Genomic DNA, 16,615 nt, shown 5'->3' with positions numbered 1-16,615 from the left:
TGTCCTTGTAGAGACGAAGTCCCACCTTCACATTGAGAATAACCTCCATCGTGTTGTGTGGCACTACCACCATGCATAACCGGACAGACTTTGAACCAATCTAGCAGCTCAAGACTGGGCATCCATGATCCCTGTGGGCCATCAACAGCAGCAGAATTGTACTTCAGCACAACCTGTAACTTCATGGCCTGGCATTTCCCCCACTCAACCATTACTTTCAAGCCAGGGGATTAACCCTGGTTCAATAGAGAGTGCAGGAGGGCATGCCAGGAGCAGCAGCAGGCAGACCTAAAAATGAGGTAATAGCCTGGTGAAGCTACCAAACAGGACTACTTGGATGGCAAATGACATATACAGTAAGGGATAGACAGAGCTAAGCAATCCCACAACAAATGGATTATGTCTAAGTTCTGCAGTCCTTCCACACCAGTCGTGAATGGTGGTGGATAGTTAAACAACTCACTGGATGTAGAGGCTCCACAAATATCCCCATCCTCAATGATTGGGGACCCCAGCACATCAGTGCAAAAGATCAGGCTGATGCATTCGCAACAATCTTCAGCCAGAAGTGCCGAGTGCATGATCCATCTCGGGCTCCTTCAGTGGTCCTCAGCATCACAGATACCGTCTCCAGCCAATTCAATTCACTCCCTGTGATATCAAGAAACAGCTGGAGGCCTTGGATACTGCAAAGGCAATGGGCCCTGATAACAATCTGGCAATAGCACTGAAGACGTGTGCTCCAAAACTTGCCACTCCCCTAGCCAAGCTCTTCCAGTACAGTTACAACACTGGCATCCACCCGACACTGTGGAAAATTGCCCAGGTATGTCCTGTACACAAAAAGCAGGACAAACCCAACCTGAGCAATTACTGCCCCAGCAGTCTACTCTCCATCATCAGTAAAGTGATGGACAGTGTCATCAACAGCGCTATCAAGCAGCACCTGCTCAGCAATAACCTGCTTAGTGACGTCCAGTTTGGGGTTTTGCCAGGGTCACTCAGCTCCTGACTTCATTACAGCCTTGGTTCAAACCTGGACAAAAGAGCTGAATTCCAAAAGTGAGGTGAGAGTGACAGCCCTTGACATCAAGGCCACATTTGACCAGGTATGGCATCAAGGAGCCCTGGCAAAACTAGAATTAATGGGTATCAGGGGGTAAACTCTCTGCTGGTTAGAGTCATACCTGGCACAAAGGAACATAGTTGTGGTTGTGGAGGGTCAGTCATCTCAGCTCCAGGACATCTCTGCAGGAGCCCCTCAGGGTAGTGTCCTAGGCCCAACAATCTTCAGCTGCTTCATCAATGGCCTTCACTCTGTCATAAGGTCAGAAGTGGGGATGTTCATCGGTGATTGCAGTGTTCAGCCCTATTCGTAGCTCCTCAGATAGTGAACCTGTCCGTGACCAAATGCAACAAGATCTGGATGATATCCAGGCTTGGGCCAGCAAGTGGCAAGTAACATTCACGCCACACAAATGCCAGACAATGACCATCACCAATAAGAGACACTAACCACCACCCCTTGACGTTCAACGGTTTGACCCATCACTAAATCCCCCATTGTGAACATCCTTGGGGTTACCATTGACCAGTAACTCAACGAGCAGGTCAAAGACTAGGGATACTGCAGTGAGTAACTCACTTCCTGACACCCCAAAGTCTATCCACCATCTACAAGGCACAAGTCAGGAGTATGATGGAATACTTGTCTGGATGGGTGCAGCTCCAGCAACACTAAAGAAGCTTGACACCATCCAAGACAAAGCAACCCACTTGATTGGCATCACATCTACAAACATTCAATCCCTCCACCACCGGCGCTCAGTAGCACCAGTGTGTACTATCTACAAGATACACTGCAGAAATTCACCAAAGATCCTTAGCACCTTCCAAACCCACAACCACTTCCATCTAGAAGGACAAGGGCAGCAGCTACATGGGAACATCATCACCTGCAAGTTCCCCTCCAAGTCAATCACCACCCTGACTTGGAAATATGCTGCCGTTACTTCACAGTCGTTGGGTCAAAATCCTGGAATTCCCTCCCTACTGGCATTGTGGGTCAATGCACAGCAAGTGGACTGCAGCGATTCAAGAAGGCAGCTCACCACCACCGTCTCAAGGACAAATAGGGATGGGCTATCAATGCTGGCCAGCCAGCGATGTCCATGTCCCACAAGTGAATTTAAAAAAAGCAGAATTCAGTAAAAGAAAAATCTAAAATAAAAAGCTGGCCTCATGGAGACCATGTAATTACTTTAGATTGTGGTAAACACCCAAGGTGGTCCACTAAGTTGCCCTATGGACAGTTAGGAATAGGGACTGATTACTGGCACAGCGTGCAACAGCCACATCACAGGAAAGAATGAAAAATAAATGGGCTCCTCTGTTGCAGACCTATGTGCCAGCCTTGGCTTCATGGTGGCAGCTGAAAGTTAAATTGACATGCATTCAAAACTCACTTCACAGGCTACAGGTGTAACCTCGGCTGACAATCCAATACAGTTCTGCTGGAAACATCACCTTGCAGCTGAAATGTTAAATCGAGGTCAGGCCTCTTCTCCCAGATCCATATGAATCTGTGTTTAGGCAGGCGATGGCTTAATATTATTATCGCTGGACTGTTAGTCCAGAGACCCAGGTAATGTTCTGAGGACAAGGGTTTGAATCCTGCTGTGGCAGATGGTGGAATTTGAATTCAATGAAAATATCTCAAATTAGGAGTCTAATGATGACAAAAATTTGATTGTTGGAAAACCCCATCAGAATCACTATTGCCCTGTAGGAAAGGAGACTGCCATCCTTATCTAGTTTGGCCAACATGTGACACCAGACCCACAGCAATGTAGTTGACTTTTAACTGCCATCTGGACAATTAGGGATGGGTGATAAATGTTGGCCGAGCCAGTGATTCAGTCATCCTGTGAATGGTAAATGTTAGAAAATGAGTAAAGGAATTCTTGTTATGCGTTATTCCTCACTCAGAAAGCAGATTATCTGGAAAACTATTACATTGCTTTTTGAGAGCTTGCTATACACTAATTAGGTATAGTGTTTCCTACATGTCAATATGACGTACTTTGCGACATTCTGTGATTGTGAATACATTAATTAAATAGTACAGTTCTCCTTTGTATCTAACTTAAGCAATATTGTTTCCTTAATAAGCATTTTCTTTGAATGTCACACAGAATCCAAACAATAGGCGATGGTACCTGATGGGCATTGTCTCCTGGGGAGAAGGATGTGACCGGGATGGGAAATATGGATTCTACACTCATGTATTCAGGTTTAGAAAGTGGTTGGAGAAAGCTATACAGACCAAGATACCGTCACGAAAGAGTTAAAAATTGCAGTGTCTTAAAGAGGATATAGGCACTTTTAGATGTCCACTGAGGAAATTTACAAGAAATTTGATGTTTATCAATGATTCAGTCATTCCCTGTACCTGAATTAATTTTCAACATTAATGAAATAAAGTCAAATTATTACTGATAGTTTTGAAGAGTTTTATTTGCTTTCTCCCTCTCTTGACTGATTTCATAGTTTTCCCCATGTATATCATTCCCTCCAGCTTTTACCATAACTATTCATCACTACAAACTCTGACATGCATGGAGAAAGTATATGTCGCCACAAAATCTGAGACTCAATGGGAGTTGATTTGGTTCAGTTGCTGGACAGTTGGTGGATCAGAACTCTGTTCAATCCTTGTTCTAAGCTGGTGTTTATTTGGGTAAAAACAATGACTGCAGATGCTGGAAACCAGATTCTGGATTAGTGGTGCTGGAAGAACACAGCAGTTCAGGCAGCATCTGAGGAGCAGTAAAATCGACGTTTCGGGCAAAAGCCCTTCATCAGGAATAAAGGCAGAGAGCCTGAAGCGTGGAGAGATTTGGGACCTGCCTACTTCCTTTATTCAAAGGCAGTTCGATGTTACCATGCCACAGTTGTCACAATGGGTAAAAATTAAATAATTCCTTCCATTTATTGTGTTTTCTTTTCCTCCAATAATTCATGCATTTAAATGACATCTCTTTATCACAAATCATTTTGCATTTCACTATTCTGAATGAATGAAAACTCTTTTAATAAATTAAACTTAGATTTTGTTTTACGCCCAGTGATTTGGAAATTGAATTATTGCAGTTGGAATGCTGAATACAGACTGATGTACATTAATATATAACTCATATTGTAAACACAGGAATGTCATCAATGATGTACCTATTTCAATTCCACCAAAAGTATCAAACTTGTACATTAATTACTATCTTGGACATCATCAAATGATGAAGATTTGACAAACTATGCATTATACCACTGAACCAGCATTATACCCTTCTTCCCTCTTCTATGTTATTCATTATTCTTTTAAATACCTGAGACCCTAAAACTATTACACCCTATGCCTTACAGCCTGCCATCTGGAGAATAATCTGTTGATTCCTGCTTTGGCTTCTGTCCGTCAACTAATTCTCAATCTGTACTAATATATTACCCCAATCTTTTGTAAAATACTTTTGTCTATTGCCTACCTTTTGAAGATCCAAATATACTACAGGCACTGATTTCCCATTGTCAGTCCTGCTGGCATACCCTGAAAATGTCCAAAAGATTTGTCAACTACGATTTCCGTTTGATGAGACTATGTTGACTCTTTAATCATAGTAATTTGCCATTAAGTGTCCCATTCTTTGACCTTACGAATAGGTTCAAGGAAGAGTGCAGGAGGGCATGCCAGGAGCAGCATCAGGTATACTTAAAAATGAAGTGCCAACCTGGTGAACATACACAACAGGACGACTTTCATGCCAACCACATAATAGGCAAGTGATGGATAGACCTAAGCAACTCCACAACCAATGGATCAAATTAATGCCTTGCAGTTCTGAATGGTGGCGAACAATTAAACAGCCAGAAGTCATTGTGCACATTGACACAAATGGCATAGGTAGAAATAGGGATGAGGTTCTGCAGAGTGATTATAGAGAGCTAGGAAAAGGCTAAAGTCCAGGACCTCATTGGTGGTAATCTCTGGACTACTTCCCATGCCATGTGTTAGTGAGGGAAAGAACAGGAGGATATGGCAGATGAATGCATGGCTAAAGAATTGGTGCAGGGAGCAGGCTTTCAGATTTTTAGATCATTAGGATCTTTTCTGGGGCAGAGATGACCTGTTCAAGAGGGATGGGTTGCATCTGAACTGGAGGAGGACCAATATCTTGGTAGTCGAAGAGTGTGGTGCTGGAAAAGCACAGCCAGTCAGGCAGCATCCGAGGAGCAGGAGAATCACTATTCCTGACGAAGGGCTTAAGCCCAAAATGTCAACTCTCCTGCTCCTCGGATGCTGTCTGGTCAGCTGTGCTTTTCCAGCACCACACTCTTCGACTCTGATCTCCATCTGCAGTCCTCACTTTCTCCCACTATCTTGGTGACCAGGTTTGCTAGTGCTACAAGGGAGGACTTAAACCAGATTAGTAGTGGTGGTAGGTTGTGGGGGGGCGTTGGAATTCACAACAGCAGGGAGGCAGGTGCAAGGCTGGAAGGAGATACAGTAATCAGAAATAGTAAACTGAAGAGACATGTTAGGTGGGAAAGCAACAGCAAGCAAGGAATGCCTGTTGGATTAAATTGCATCTAGATTAAAGCAAGAGGGTTGACAGGTAAGGCCGATGAACTCAGGGTGTGAATAGGGTACATTGGACTGGGATATTATAGCCATAACAGAAACATGGCTGAGGGAGGAACAGGACTGACAGCTTAATGTGCCAGGTTATAGGTGTCTTAGGTACGACAGAGATGGTGGAAGGAGAGGAGAGGGAGTTGCATTTTTGATTAAGGCAAATATCACCGCAGTAATCAGAGATCAAATAACTGAAGAATCATCCAGTGGGGCTTTGTGGGTGGAGCTAAGAAATAAAGAGGAGATGGCGACATTATTGGGGTTGTACTATAGACCCCCAAATAGTCTAGAGGAATTCGAAGAACAAGATATGCAGGGAGATTGGGGAGACTTGCAGGAGCAATAGGGTTGTCATATTGGGGATTTCAATTTTCCTAACATAGACTGGGACTGCCATAGTGTTAAGGGCTTAGATGGGTGCAATTCGTTAAATGCACTTAGGAAAGTTTCCTCAAACAGTATATAGAGGATCTTACTCAGGAAGGGACAAAGCTCAACCTACTCTTGGGAAACAGGGCAGAACAGGTGGTAGAGGTGACAGTGGGGGACCAGTGACCATAGTTGTCTTAATTTTAAAATAGTTATGGAGAGGGACAAAACTGGCCTGTAGGTTCAAGTTCTAAATTGGGGCAAGGTGAATTTTGATGGAATTAGACAGGAGCTTGCAGGGATTGGTTGGAGTAGTTTGATTTTAGACAAAGGGACCTCTGGCAAGTGGGAGGCCTTTAAAAGTGAGATAGCTAGAGTTCAAGGTCTATATGTTCTTATGATGGTGAAGGGCAGGGTTGGTAGAAACAAGAAACCCTGAATGACAAATATTAAGGAATTGACCAGAAAAAAGGTGTGGCTCAGGTACAGGCAGCTGGGATCAAGGGATTCCCTGGAGGTATATAGGGGATACAAGAGTTTACTGAAGAACAAAATCAGAGGGTGAAAAGGGGGCACAAGATAGCCTTGGCTGAGAAGATTAGGGTGAATCCAAAAAGGTTCTTTAAGCACATTAAAGGAAAACAAAACTAGCAAGAGAACAGGACCCCTCAGGGACTAAAATGGACATGTATGTGTAGAACTGCTGGAAATGGGTGAGGTGCTCAATGAATATTTCTCCTCACTGTTTACCGTGGACAAAGACATGAAGACTTGGGAACTAGGGGAAGTTAGCGGTCATATTTTGGGAACAGTCCATATCACAATAGGATGCATTAGAATGTGTGAAGGTAAATAAATCCTAATCCTGACCAGATATATCCAAGAACACTAAGAGGCTAGGGATGAAATTCTGGGCACCCTGGCTGATATTTTTGCATCATTATTAGGCATGAGTAAGTTCCTGGAAGACTGGAGGGTAGCAAATGTGCCCTTATTCAAAATGGGCTGCAAAGAAAAACTGGGAACTATAGACCAATAAGCCTAATATCTGTAGTAGGTAGGTTACTTGAGATAATTCTGATAAGATATATGCATTTGGAAAGACAGGGTTTGATTAGGAGTAGTCAGCATGGCTTTGTGTGTGGGAGATCATGACTCACAAATTTGTTAGAGTTCTTTAATGAAGTGACCAGGAAGGTCGAAGAGGCCAGGGTATTAGACATAGTCTGTATCAATTTCAGTAAGGCCTTTGATAAGGTTCCATATGGTAGGTTGCTCTGGAAAGTTAGATCGCATGGAATCCAGAGGGAACTGGATGCACAATTGGCTTGATGGTAAGAACACAGGGTAAGAATGGAAGGATGCTTGTCATACTGAGGCCTGTGATGAGTAGACTGTCTCAGGGAGTCAGTGCTGGGCTCATTGCTATTTGTTACCCATATCAATGATTTGGATGAGAACATACAAAGCATGATTAGTAAGTTTGCAGATTACAATAAAATAAACAGTGTCATGGATAGTGAGGAAGGTTATCAGAAATTGAGCAAAGTCTTGATCAGCTGGAAAGTGGGCCAAGAAATGAAAAATGGAGTTTAATATAGTTAAGGGTGAGGTCTTGCATTTTGGAAAGTCAAATCGAGGTAGGAGTTTCATGATGAATGGTAGGCCCTTAAAGAGTGTTGTGGAACAGAGGGACCTTGGAGTTCAGGTGCACTGTTCTCTGAAAGTGGAGTCACAGGTAGACAGGGGCCTTCATCAGTCAGGGCATTGTGTATAGAAGTTGGGAAGTTATGTTACAGTTGTACAGGATGCTGGTGAGGCTGCACTTGAAATATGGTGTTCAGTTTTGGTCACCTTACTATAGGAAGGATGTTATTAAACTAGAAAGACTGCAGAATAAATTTACTGGGATGATGCCAGGACTCAATGGTCTCAGCTATACAGGGAGGTTGGACAATCTAGGAGATTTTTTCTTTAGAGTGTAGGTGACTGAGGGGGATCTTATGGAAGTGTATAAGATCATGAGAGGCAATGGATCGGGTGAACGCACTTAGTCTTTTTCCCAGGGCTGGAGAATCAAGGACAATATCTATAAGGCACAAGTCAGAAGTGTGATGGAACCTTCATCATTTGCCTGGATGTGTGCAGCTCCAACTACACTATAAGACACGAAGAAGCTTGACACCACTTAAAATTATAGAGTCTGCACCAATTATCCAAACTAACCCAGCCTTTCCAGCACTTGGCCAATAGCCTTGAATGTTATAACATTTCAAGTGCTCATCCATGTACATTTCAAAGATTATGACATTTCTAACTTCAACTGCCCCCTCAGGCAGTGTATTCCAGATGCCCACCACTGTCTGGGTAGAAAAATCTTTCCTTAATTCCCATCTAAACCTCACCTTAAAATTATTCCCCTTCATTACTGATCCTTCAACTATGGGGAACAACTGCCTTCTGGTCACCCTGTCGATGCTCTGTTCTAAAGAAAATAACTCAAACCTATTCAGCTTTTCTTAATAGCTAAAATGCTCCAACCCAGGTAACATCCTAAGGAATCTTATCTGTACAGCTTTCCACTGCAATCATATCCCTTCTTATGGTGGTGACCAGAACACCTCACAGTACTCCACCCATGGCATAACTGAGTTTTGTACAGCTCTAACATGACCTTTCTGCTCTTCCAACTCCATGCCTCAATTTACAAAGTATCCCATCGGCTTCTCAACTATCCTGTTGCTCTGTTCTGCTGCCTTCAGGAATCTGTGGACAAAGACTCCAAAGCCCCTTCATTTCCTGTGAGTTGCCTCGTGTCCTGCCATTCAATGAGCACCCCTGGTCTTTTCCTTCTTCCAAATTGCATCATCTCACACTTTTCAGGCTTAAATTCGATCTGTAGTTGATCTGCCCATCTGATTAACCTGCCTATGTCTTTCTGCAACTAAGACCTTCTTCCTCATTATAAACCAACTGACCAATCTTTGTATCATCCACATTCTCATTTATATTTTTTATATATATCACAAACAATAACAGACCCATCATTGATCTCGATGGTACACCACTGGACACCAGCTTCCAGTCACACAAACAGCCTTTTACCACCACACTCTGTCTCCTACCACTAAGTTAAAAATCACAATACCAGGTTATAGTCCAACAGGTTTATTTGGAAGTACTAGCTTTCAGAGCGCTGCTCCATCATCAGGTAGCTGTGGAGCAGGGTCATAAGACACAATTTATAGCAAAAGATCAGTGTCATTCATGCAACTGATAAGATATACTGAGCAAACCTAGATTGCTGTTAAGTCTTTCATCTTTTAGAACGAGTTGCAGGCTTTGGTTCATTAATATGTAAATCTCAGAACTTCTTTCAAATCATGTTCTTGATATAACTTAAGGTTTTATTTTTAGAAAGTGACTACTCAGTGGTAAGGTCGATGGTAGGATCTGAACTAAGTCCATTTCAGATCCATTTTGCTAAGTAACTCTGGATGCTGTGTGTTTTTACTTTCTTTACCAGTGCGTCGTGTGGGGCCTTATCCACGGCTTTGCTGAAATCCATATAACTTCATCTATCCTCATCTGCACACCTGATCACCTCCTTGAAAAATTATATCAGATTTATTCAGCATGACCAGCCTCTGACAAAGCCATCCCTCAACAAATCTCACCCTTCCAAGTGGAGATTAATTCTCTCCTTCAGAATTTAAATTGCCTTACCACTGATACGAGACTCACTTGTTTATAATTCCCTGGTTCATCTCTACCACCGTTGTTGGAGAGTGGAACCATATTAGCTATCCCACAATCCCTTGTGCCCAGAGAGGTATTAAAACTTTGGTTCAGAGCCCCAGTAATTTCCTTCTTCACCTCCCATAGCAACTTGATCATTTGTAGATGTGATGTCATTCACTCCTACCACCACTGATGCCCAGTAGCAACAGCGTGTATAACCTTTTCAATGCACTGCACAAATTCACCAAGGCTCCTTAGACAGCACCTTCCAAACCATGACACCTATCACCCAGAAGGACAAAAACAGTAGACCTATGGGAACACCATGCCCGCAAGCCAATCACCATCCCGACTTGGAAACGTATCAGTGTTTTTTCAGTGTCACTGGGTCAAACTCCTGGCACTCATTCCTTGATAGCATTGTAGATCAACCTACTTGTGGACTATATCAGTTCAAGGTGACTGCTCACACCATCATCTCAAGCACAGGCAGTAAGTGCTACTCCAGCCAGTGACGCCCACATGCCATGAGTAACTAAATTAAAATTTTAGCACTTCTTATAACAGCAAAATTATCCTGCAAAAAGTCTTTGTTCTTAATTTCTTTGCTACCCTAACTCATTCTAATCTATCTTCCTCTGAACTTGCTGCACTCTCTTCAGTTGAACTGGACCATTGCTGTTAAATTTGCTAACAGTGATGCTCTTGTTGTGCGATTAACTAGCAGATACTGAGGGGCAATGCTCTGACATTGCCTCCAACATCCCCAGACTACTATCCAAACTTTGAACATCAAGCCTATTAGTTCCAGGACTATCACTGACTTCATCTTAACACAGGAATTTTCATTATGTGGCTTCCATCCCCATACAGTTTGGTTGCATTTTCTTTTATTCTTCATATATCTGAAGTGCTATAACAATCAACCAAATGTTTATTTCCACTATCAAATCACTTGTGGTAATTTTAACTCTGAACGTACTTCACTACTAAATCATTTGTTTCCAATTGCTCAATTTACATGCAGAACCTAATTAAGGGATATGCAGGTGTCCAGGAGGTAAGGAGAGGGTGAAGATGGCTAATACAAAAAGGATTCAGTCTGATTTTACTGGCTTGTCAAGATCTGAAACAGGAGGATTACTCTGTTCAGCCCATTGATCAAGCCCATTCCTGTCCCATTTCTTTCAGTCTTGACTATAATTTCTCCCCTTGTTCAGCCTCTTCCTACCTATATGTATAACTTTTTCTGTTACTGTCACTTTAACAGATTTTAGAATCCTAGTCCCTTGATCTAGTCTCACATGGGGGTCCACTGTCTTTATGTTCTCTCTATATATTGATTGTAGCATGTGTTGTTACCTGCTCTCACCCTCAAGTGGAAAATATAATCAATTTTGCTTCAAATTTCCATTCTTCCCTCGTCTTAACATGGTTTATCTCCAACATTTCTTTTTCTTGACTTTTTAAGTTTCCATTTTCAGGGATAAGCTACTAGTGAAGATTCCCTATAGAACCATTTACTCCTACAACTTCCAAAATTACAATTGCAAACATCCCTGTTATCAATGTAACCTTCCATACCACCATTCCATACCAATGCATTTTCCCTTTTGTCAATGTAGGATTCCCTCCTGGTTAACAGAAACCTTGACCATAAATAATCCCGCCTATCTGCTGTTTCGTGTTCTAAATACGATGTCTCCCCTCCTCAGCTTCCAACCCAATCATCTTCTGTCATTTCACCACCCACCTCTTTTTCCTCCCCTGTACATTTTTTCATCAGAAACACTCAACAACCTGAAACATTGGGGTAGAGAAACAAAGATGCTGCCTGAGTACTTCTGGCTTTTTATTGATTTCAAATTTCCAGTACTGCATTATTTTAGTTTTGTTTCCCTGATGCCCCTCAACCTTCAATAATAGTTTCAATGTTCTTAAATTGAAATCCTGCTGCTTTTTTGCAAGCAGGAGGAAGATGAATTTGTGAATGGAAATTGGAACCCCTTAACAATGGAATTTTCCTAGTATTTACTATGTAGCATGACATTTCATTCAATAGCTGTTATAGCAATTACTAAACTTTCCGAAATTCTAGCATGTGAAAGAAAAGGGAAGAATTATGAAAGACACTGAAGTCACGATGCCCTTTGAATTAATATCAATTTATCTAGCACCAAATGAACCCTATTATCAGTTGCTTGTGAAAATAGGTATGTGTTCTTTGGAAAGAAAAAAGTCAACTAAGCCTCAGCTGGAGGTATAGGGTATATGACAAGTCATCCTGATATCATGAGTAACCACCCATAGTCACTGGCTGACGGGGTTTAGACAGCAAAGGCAGAGAAGACGCACTGTTTATTAATAGGGACTGATGGAGGAGGCTATGAGCAACAGCATGAGTCATTATCTTCTGGAGGAAAGACCAGGAGTACCATGGGAGAAAAAGAAATCTGGAATATGCAAGTACCCCGGATCCATTCCTTCATTTAACAGAATGGATTTGGAGTCAGTCAATTATTGTCATCAGTCATGGGATTTACGTAGTTCCTTTCTTCACGGAATAACTAATGTGCCATATCTAAACCACAACTTACCAAGCTTTCAGAAAATTGCCACAAATTATCAATTGCCCATATTCATTAACTATGATCACAGAACCCCCAAATTTCAACAACAGCTAATCTTACCTTCAATTAAATGACAGGTAACAATTGTGGATATGTTTAAACAATCTGTTCAGAGATTTTATTACATATTGAACTCCTGATCTAATGGTAGGAACACTACCAGTGTGCCACAAGACCCCAAATAGGTTCAGATGAATGAATCAATTGATTTGAACACATAACTTAAAAATTTAAGGCTCAAAGATAGATCCACTAGAACAAATAAGTGCATAGATGAAAACTTTGATTTCAACATGTGTAGGAAGATCACTGGAGTTAAATTTTACTGGCTCTCATGCTGCACATTTGGAGGTTATGCATACTAGTGGTGTGCTTGAATCCTGCTGCCTTCCCAACCTATAGTTCAACTGAGATGAACTATTAAGTGTCAACTTGAATGGGGTTACTCAAGCATTTGTTTAGTTCAGAACATAGTCATAAATGATAGTTCGTTCTGAACTATTATTTTAAGCTTAGTGCAAAAAGAATTGAGGCTGTATGAATCAACACACATGAAAATCAATGTACAATTTTGAAGTGAAGTTTTGTTTGACACAAGCATATATTGTTCGTTAAAAAGACCCCTTGTTTACGATCACATTGATTTTCAAGGCTACTACTTTTTTTAAAAAATTGTCAAATTTTCCATTTATTCACAATTGGGGTGGGCAGTATTAAGGACAATCAAAAAGCCAGAGCTTTTTTTTTGTAAATGATTAAAAGAAGTTCTAGTTGTTAGACTCCATCCGTACTGAGAACTGTCATTCATTAGTGTAAGAATCTTTGCCTCACATTATCTTCTCTTGGAAGCTTCTGAACTTAAGTCCGAGGATACGGAGGCACAAGTTTCAAGAGAATATATTTGGAAACAAACACAAAATGCTATGGTTTGTATGTATTTTATCACATTGCTGGAATTTTATTAAGCATTAAAAATCATCTTTATCAAGTTACAAATGGTATTTCCAGAGTTAAGTCCTCAGTTTTAAAGGAGACAAAAAAAATTTGAAAAGATATTCAAATATTCAGCTAATTTAATTGGCTTCACTCTCCTTTCATGTGTTCGTAGATTATGCTGATTATTCAGGTTTAATTTGCTGTCCAAGTCCCAACTTCTCATTACTACTGATCTCCTATTACATTTGTTTCAGTAGTGATTGGGTTAAACTTAATTAATAAATGAGCAAATAAGCTGAATAGATGCATATGTAACCTGCAATGCAAATGTATGTAGTTCTTCAGAAAGATTACATTGATTAAAAAGCATGCCTAGATGCCAAATTAAATGTCAACTCTGAGCTTTACGATGAAAGGACCATTGTCTAATTTTAAACAGTAACCTCAATCTCTAGCTTTTCTGAAGGAATATTATATCACTGAATCCAATTTTAAAATATATTCATTTTATAACACTTAAAGTGAATAAATTTTAGAGCTACTTTAAAAGTAAAGCTTCCATCTTGTAGTGGTTATTTATTTTATTACTCTTTATGGATATAAACTACACGTTATCATTGTGTAAAACCAACAATAACCTTGGAGAGGAACTAATATTTTCCTTTGTTTTTTTTTTAAAATTACAAACCCATGCATGCTTTTTCTGAATTTAAGTGTGACTTTTTCCCTAGAGTATTAGTTTTCACATAAGCTAATTTGACCAAAATGTTTACACCAGTAGGCTTTGATTTAGTGGCATTACTGCATCCCTGAAAACAACACAGCAAGCATATGTATCCTTCAATTAACAAACTGCCACAATTGAGTGAATTGTTAAACATGGTGTGCAATCCACAAACATCAACTTCAAAGAAAAATGCTTTGGGAACTGAAACAGTTGGCTTACGGGAAATTACCTGTGCCCATGAAAAGTGCTGTAAGCCCGGATGAATATGTCACACTATCAACCTTCACCAAAGTTCCTACAGTAAAGATTCCTCTGAGTTTTCCTGTTGCAGGGAATAGACATTGTTCAGGATTTCACTGTGGGAAGAATCTTGGGTACAAATCTGTATTCCATTAAACTGTGAGCAATATATTAATTCTCCAAAGCCTTCCAGACATGTCTGACATGGTTATCAAAGAATTCAAAGATGCATTTAAAGAATGTGGGAGTTTTTACTGATATCTTGGCTAATATTTTAATCCTGAATTAATAGCAAATGATTATCGAAGTACCTATACTTTTTTTTTTGTTTTTTGGAACCTTATAACACTAACTTCACTTCAGAAAGACTTAACTGATGGAATATGCTTTGAACTGCCCTGGAAAGATTCTATATAAGCCCTTTGCTGAATCACAGTATTTTCCTCATTGATTACTTTTAAAACAAAAACAAAAATAAACTGGATTTTCACTATGACTAAATGGATCTTCATCACAGTTTCACATTTACCAAAACAGGGAATGGGTTAATTTTAAAACGCTGTGACATTACAAATGAAGACTGCAATGCCTGCTGGCTGTCCAGTCACTGCTGGGGAAAACCTTCTCTTTCATCATTGGGCAATAGAGGAAAAAAAAACAGAAGATGCCATCATACAAGGCCTTGGAGAAGGGAAAATCAGAACCAAAAAGGAACTGGCTACAAAAATACAAACTCAGGAGGGATAAGCACTTGAGTGGGAAATCAAACTTATAACAGCTCAGAACAGATAACAATTTAACACAGAAATAAAATCAAATGAGGACAAGTCACAGGATGGTGCGTCTGACACCAGCTCAAAAGGCAGTAAAACCAGACTTTGAACACACTCCAAAATGAAAGATTCCCTGTAAAAGGATGAGCAAACAAACCTGCATTTCTGAGGTGCCTTTCACAACCTCAGGTCACCCCCAAATGGTGAACTGTTTAAGTACAATCTCTGCTGTGATTTAGGCAACATGGTGGCCAACTGACATGCAACATACTCCTCTAAATAGCAATGTGATAATGACCAGACATTCAGTTGTTGTTGAACAGATGTAGGTAAGACACCAGTTCTTCTTCAAAATACTTACATAGATTATTTAATTTGGACCTAAAAGGACAGACAGACCTTTTGGTTTAATGTCATATCCAAAAGGTGACATGTTCAACATTGCAGTGATTTGTCAATATTACACTGGAGCCTAGATTTCTGTGCTCAAGTCTCTCCTACCCATTTTAAACCAATCACCTTCACATTCAGAGACAAAAGTACTCTCAATTGAGCCACTGTTCACGTTTGTGCAAGTATATATTTATAACATTTGTAAGTTGTATTAATAATTTAATTTGAGTTTGTGCATCACCTCCCAGATTAACAAAAATTAAAATTTCCATTGTTCAATGCAGCATTCACATTTTTAGCTAAATTATTAGCCTGCACACTTCATTGCAAGAACAAAGGATAGAAGCTTGTGCACTGGGTATTCAAAACTATACTTAGCAGAAGCCTTAACCTATGTAACAAGATTAAATGTTAAATATAGTTAGGTACGGGGAGAACAATCTGTAAAAGTGCTGTTAAAAGCAAGCAGTGGAGGTAGAAAAGCCCAATGTGAATTCTCAGCCATACAGATACCATGCTGCAGATCCAGCAAACATTGCGAGAGATGCACAGTATTAAAAAAGGCTCATCTTCAGGATCACAAATTTTAAACCTTGAAAGAAATAATGGATGGAATTTGCACATGTAAGTGAGGAAAGGTGGGAGAAGGGAGAGAGAGAGAGAAAAACTTGGTAGCATTGGTTTTAAATGCAAGCATTAAATCAGACAATACTTTTTAGCTTTCGAACAAAATATGCAATAAGAAAATGCTTCAGTTACAAGATCTGAAATTTAGGGATCATTATCAATTATTCAATCTTAACTAATGATTGAAGCATAAATGGTTCTGGCAAGTTGATTGTAGCTGTGACACAAAGCTTCACATTAAACCATCACAGGTTTGACCTCTCAGCAGAAGCATGACGACTGTAGGTTCTGACCACGGGCTGTAAAAGAAAGACACCCAATATTAGCACCCATTTTTAAATGCTCATCTGCTCACACACTGCATGGGTAAACACCCAAGTTATAATAACAAGGCCAAATACTGAAGTTAAGAATTGAAACACTTGGTTTTTACAGTTTACAAAACAGAAAACATTTTCAGAAAGGGTACTAATTTCATACCAAGTTTAAT

At 40.3% G+C, this 16,615-nt stretch overlaps 2 protein-coding genes across 2 annotated transcripts in view; one reads left to right on the top strand and one right to left on the bottom strand.

Annotated features, from left to right (window-relative positions):
• Nucleotides 1-3,500, top strand: part of f2 (coagulation factor II (thrombin)) — an 89,706-nt gene extending 86,206 nt beyond the window's left edge. The window contains exon 17 of the mRNA XM_043706428.1: nt 3,195-3,500. Coding sequence (XP_043562363.1) covers nt 3,195-3,350 — 156 coding nt within the window. The 3' untranslated portion in view covers nt 3,351-3,500. The remainder of the gene's footprint in view (nt 1-3,194) is intronic.
• Nucleotides 3,501-13,356: 9,856 nt separating this feature from the next.
• Nucleotides 13,357-16,615, bottom strand: part of cat (catalase) — a 47,848-nt gene continuing 44,589 nt past the window's right edge. The window contains exon 13 of the mRNA XM_043706238.1: nt 13,357-16,424. Within this exon, the coding sequence (XP_043562173.1) occupies nt 16,371-16,424 (54 nt within the window). The 3' untranslated portion in view covers nt 13,357-16,370. The remainder of the gene's footprint in view (nt 16,425-16,615) is intronic.

Source organism: Chiloscyllium plagiosum, chromosome 16, assembly GCF_004010195.1.
Source record: "Chiloscyllium plagiosum isolate BGI_BamShark_2017 chromosome 16, ASM401019v2, whole genome shotgun sequence".
Lineage (NCBI taxonomy): Eukaryota > Metazoa > Chordata > Chondrichthyes > Orectolobiformes > Hemiscylliidae > Chiloscyllium > Chiloscyllium plagiosum.
This window is presented reverse-complemented; position numbering and strand designations above follow the sequence as displayed.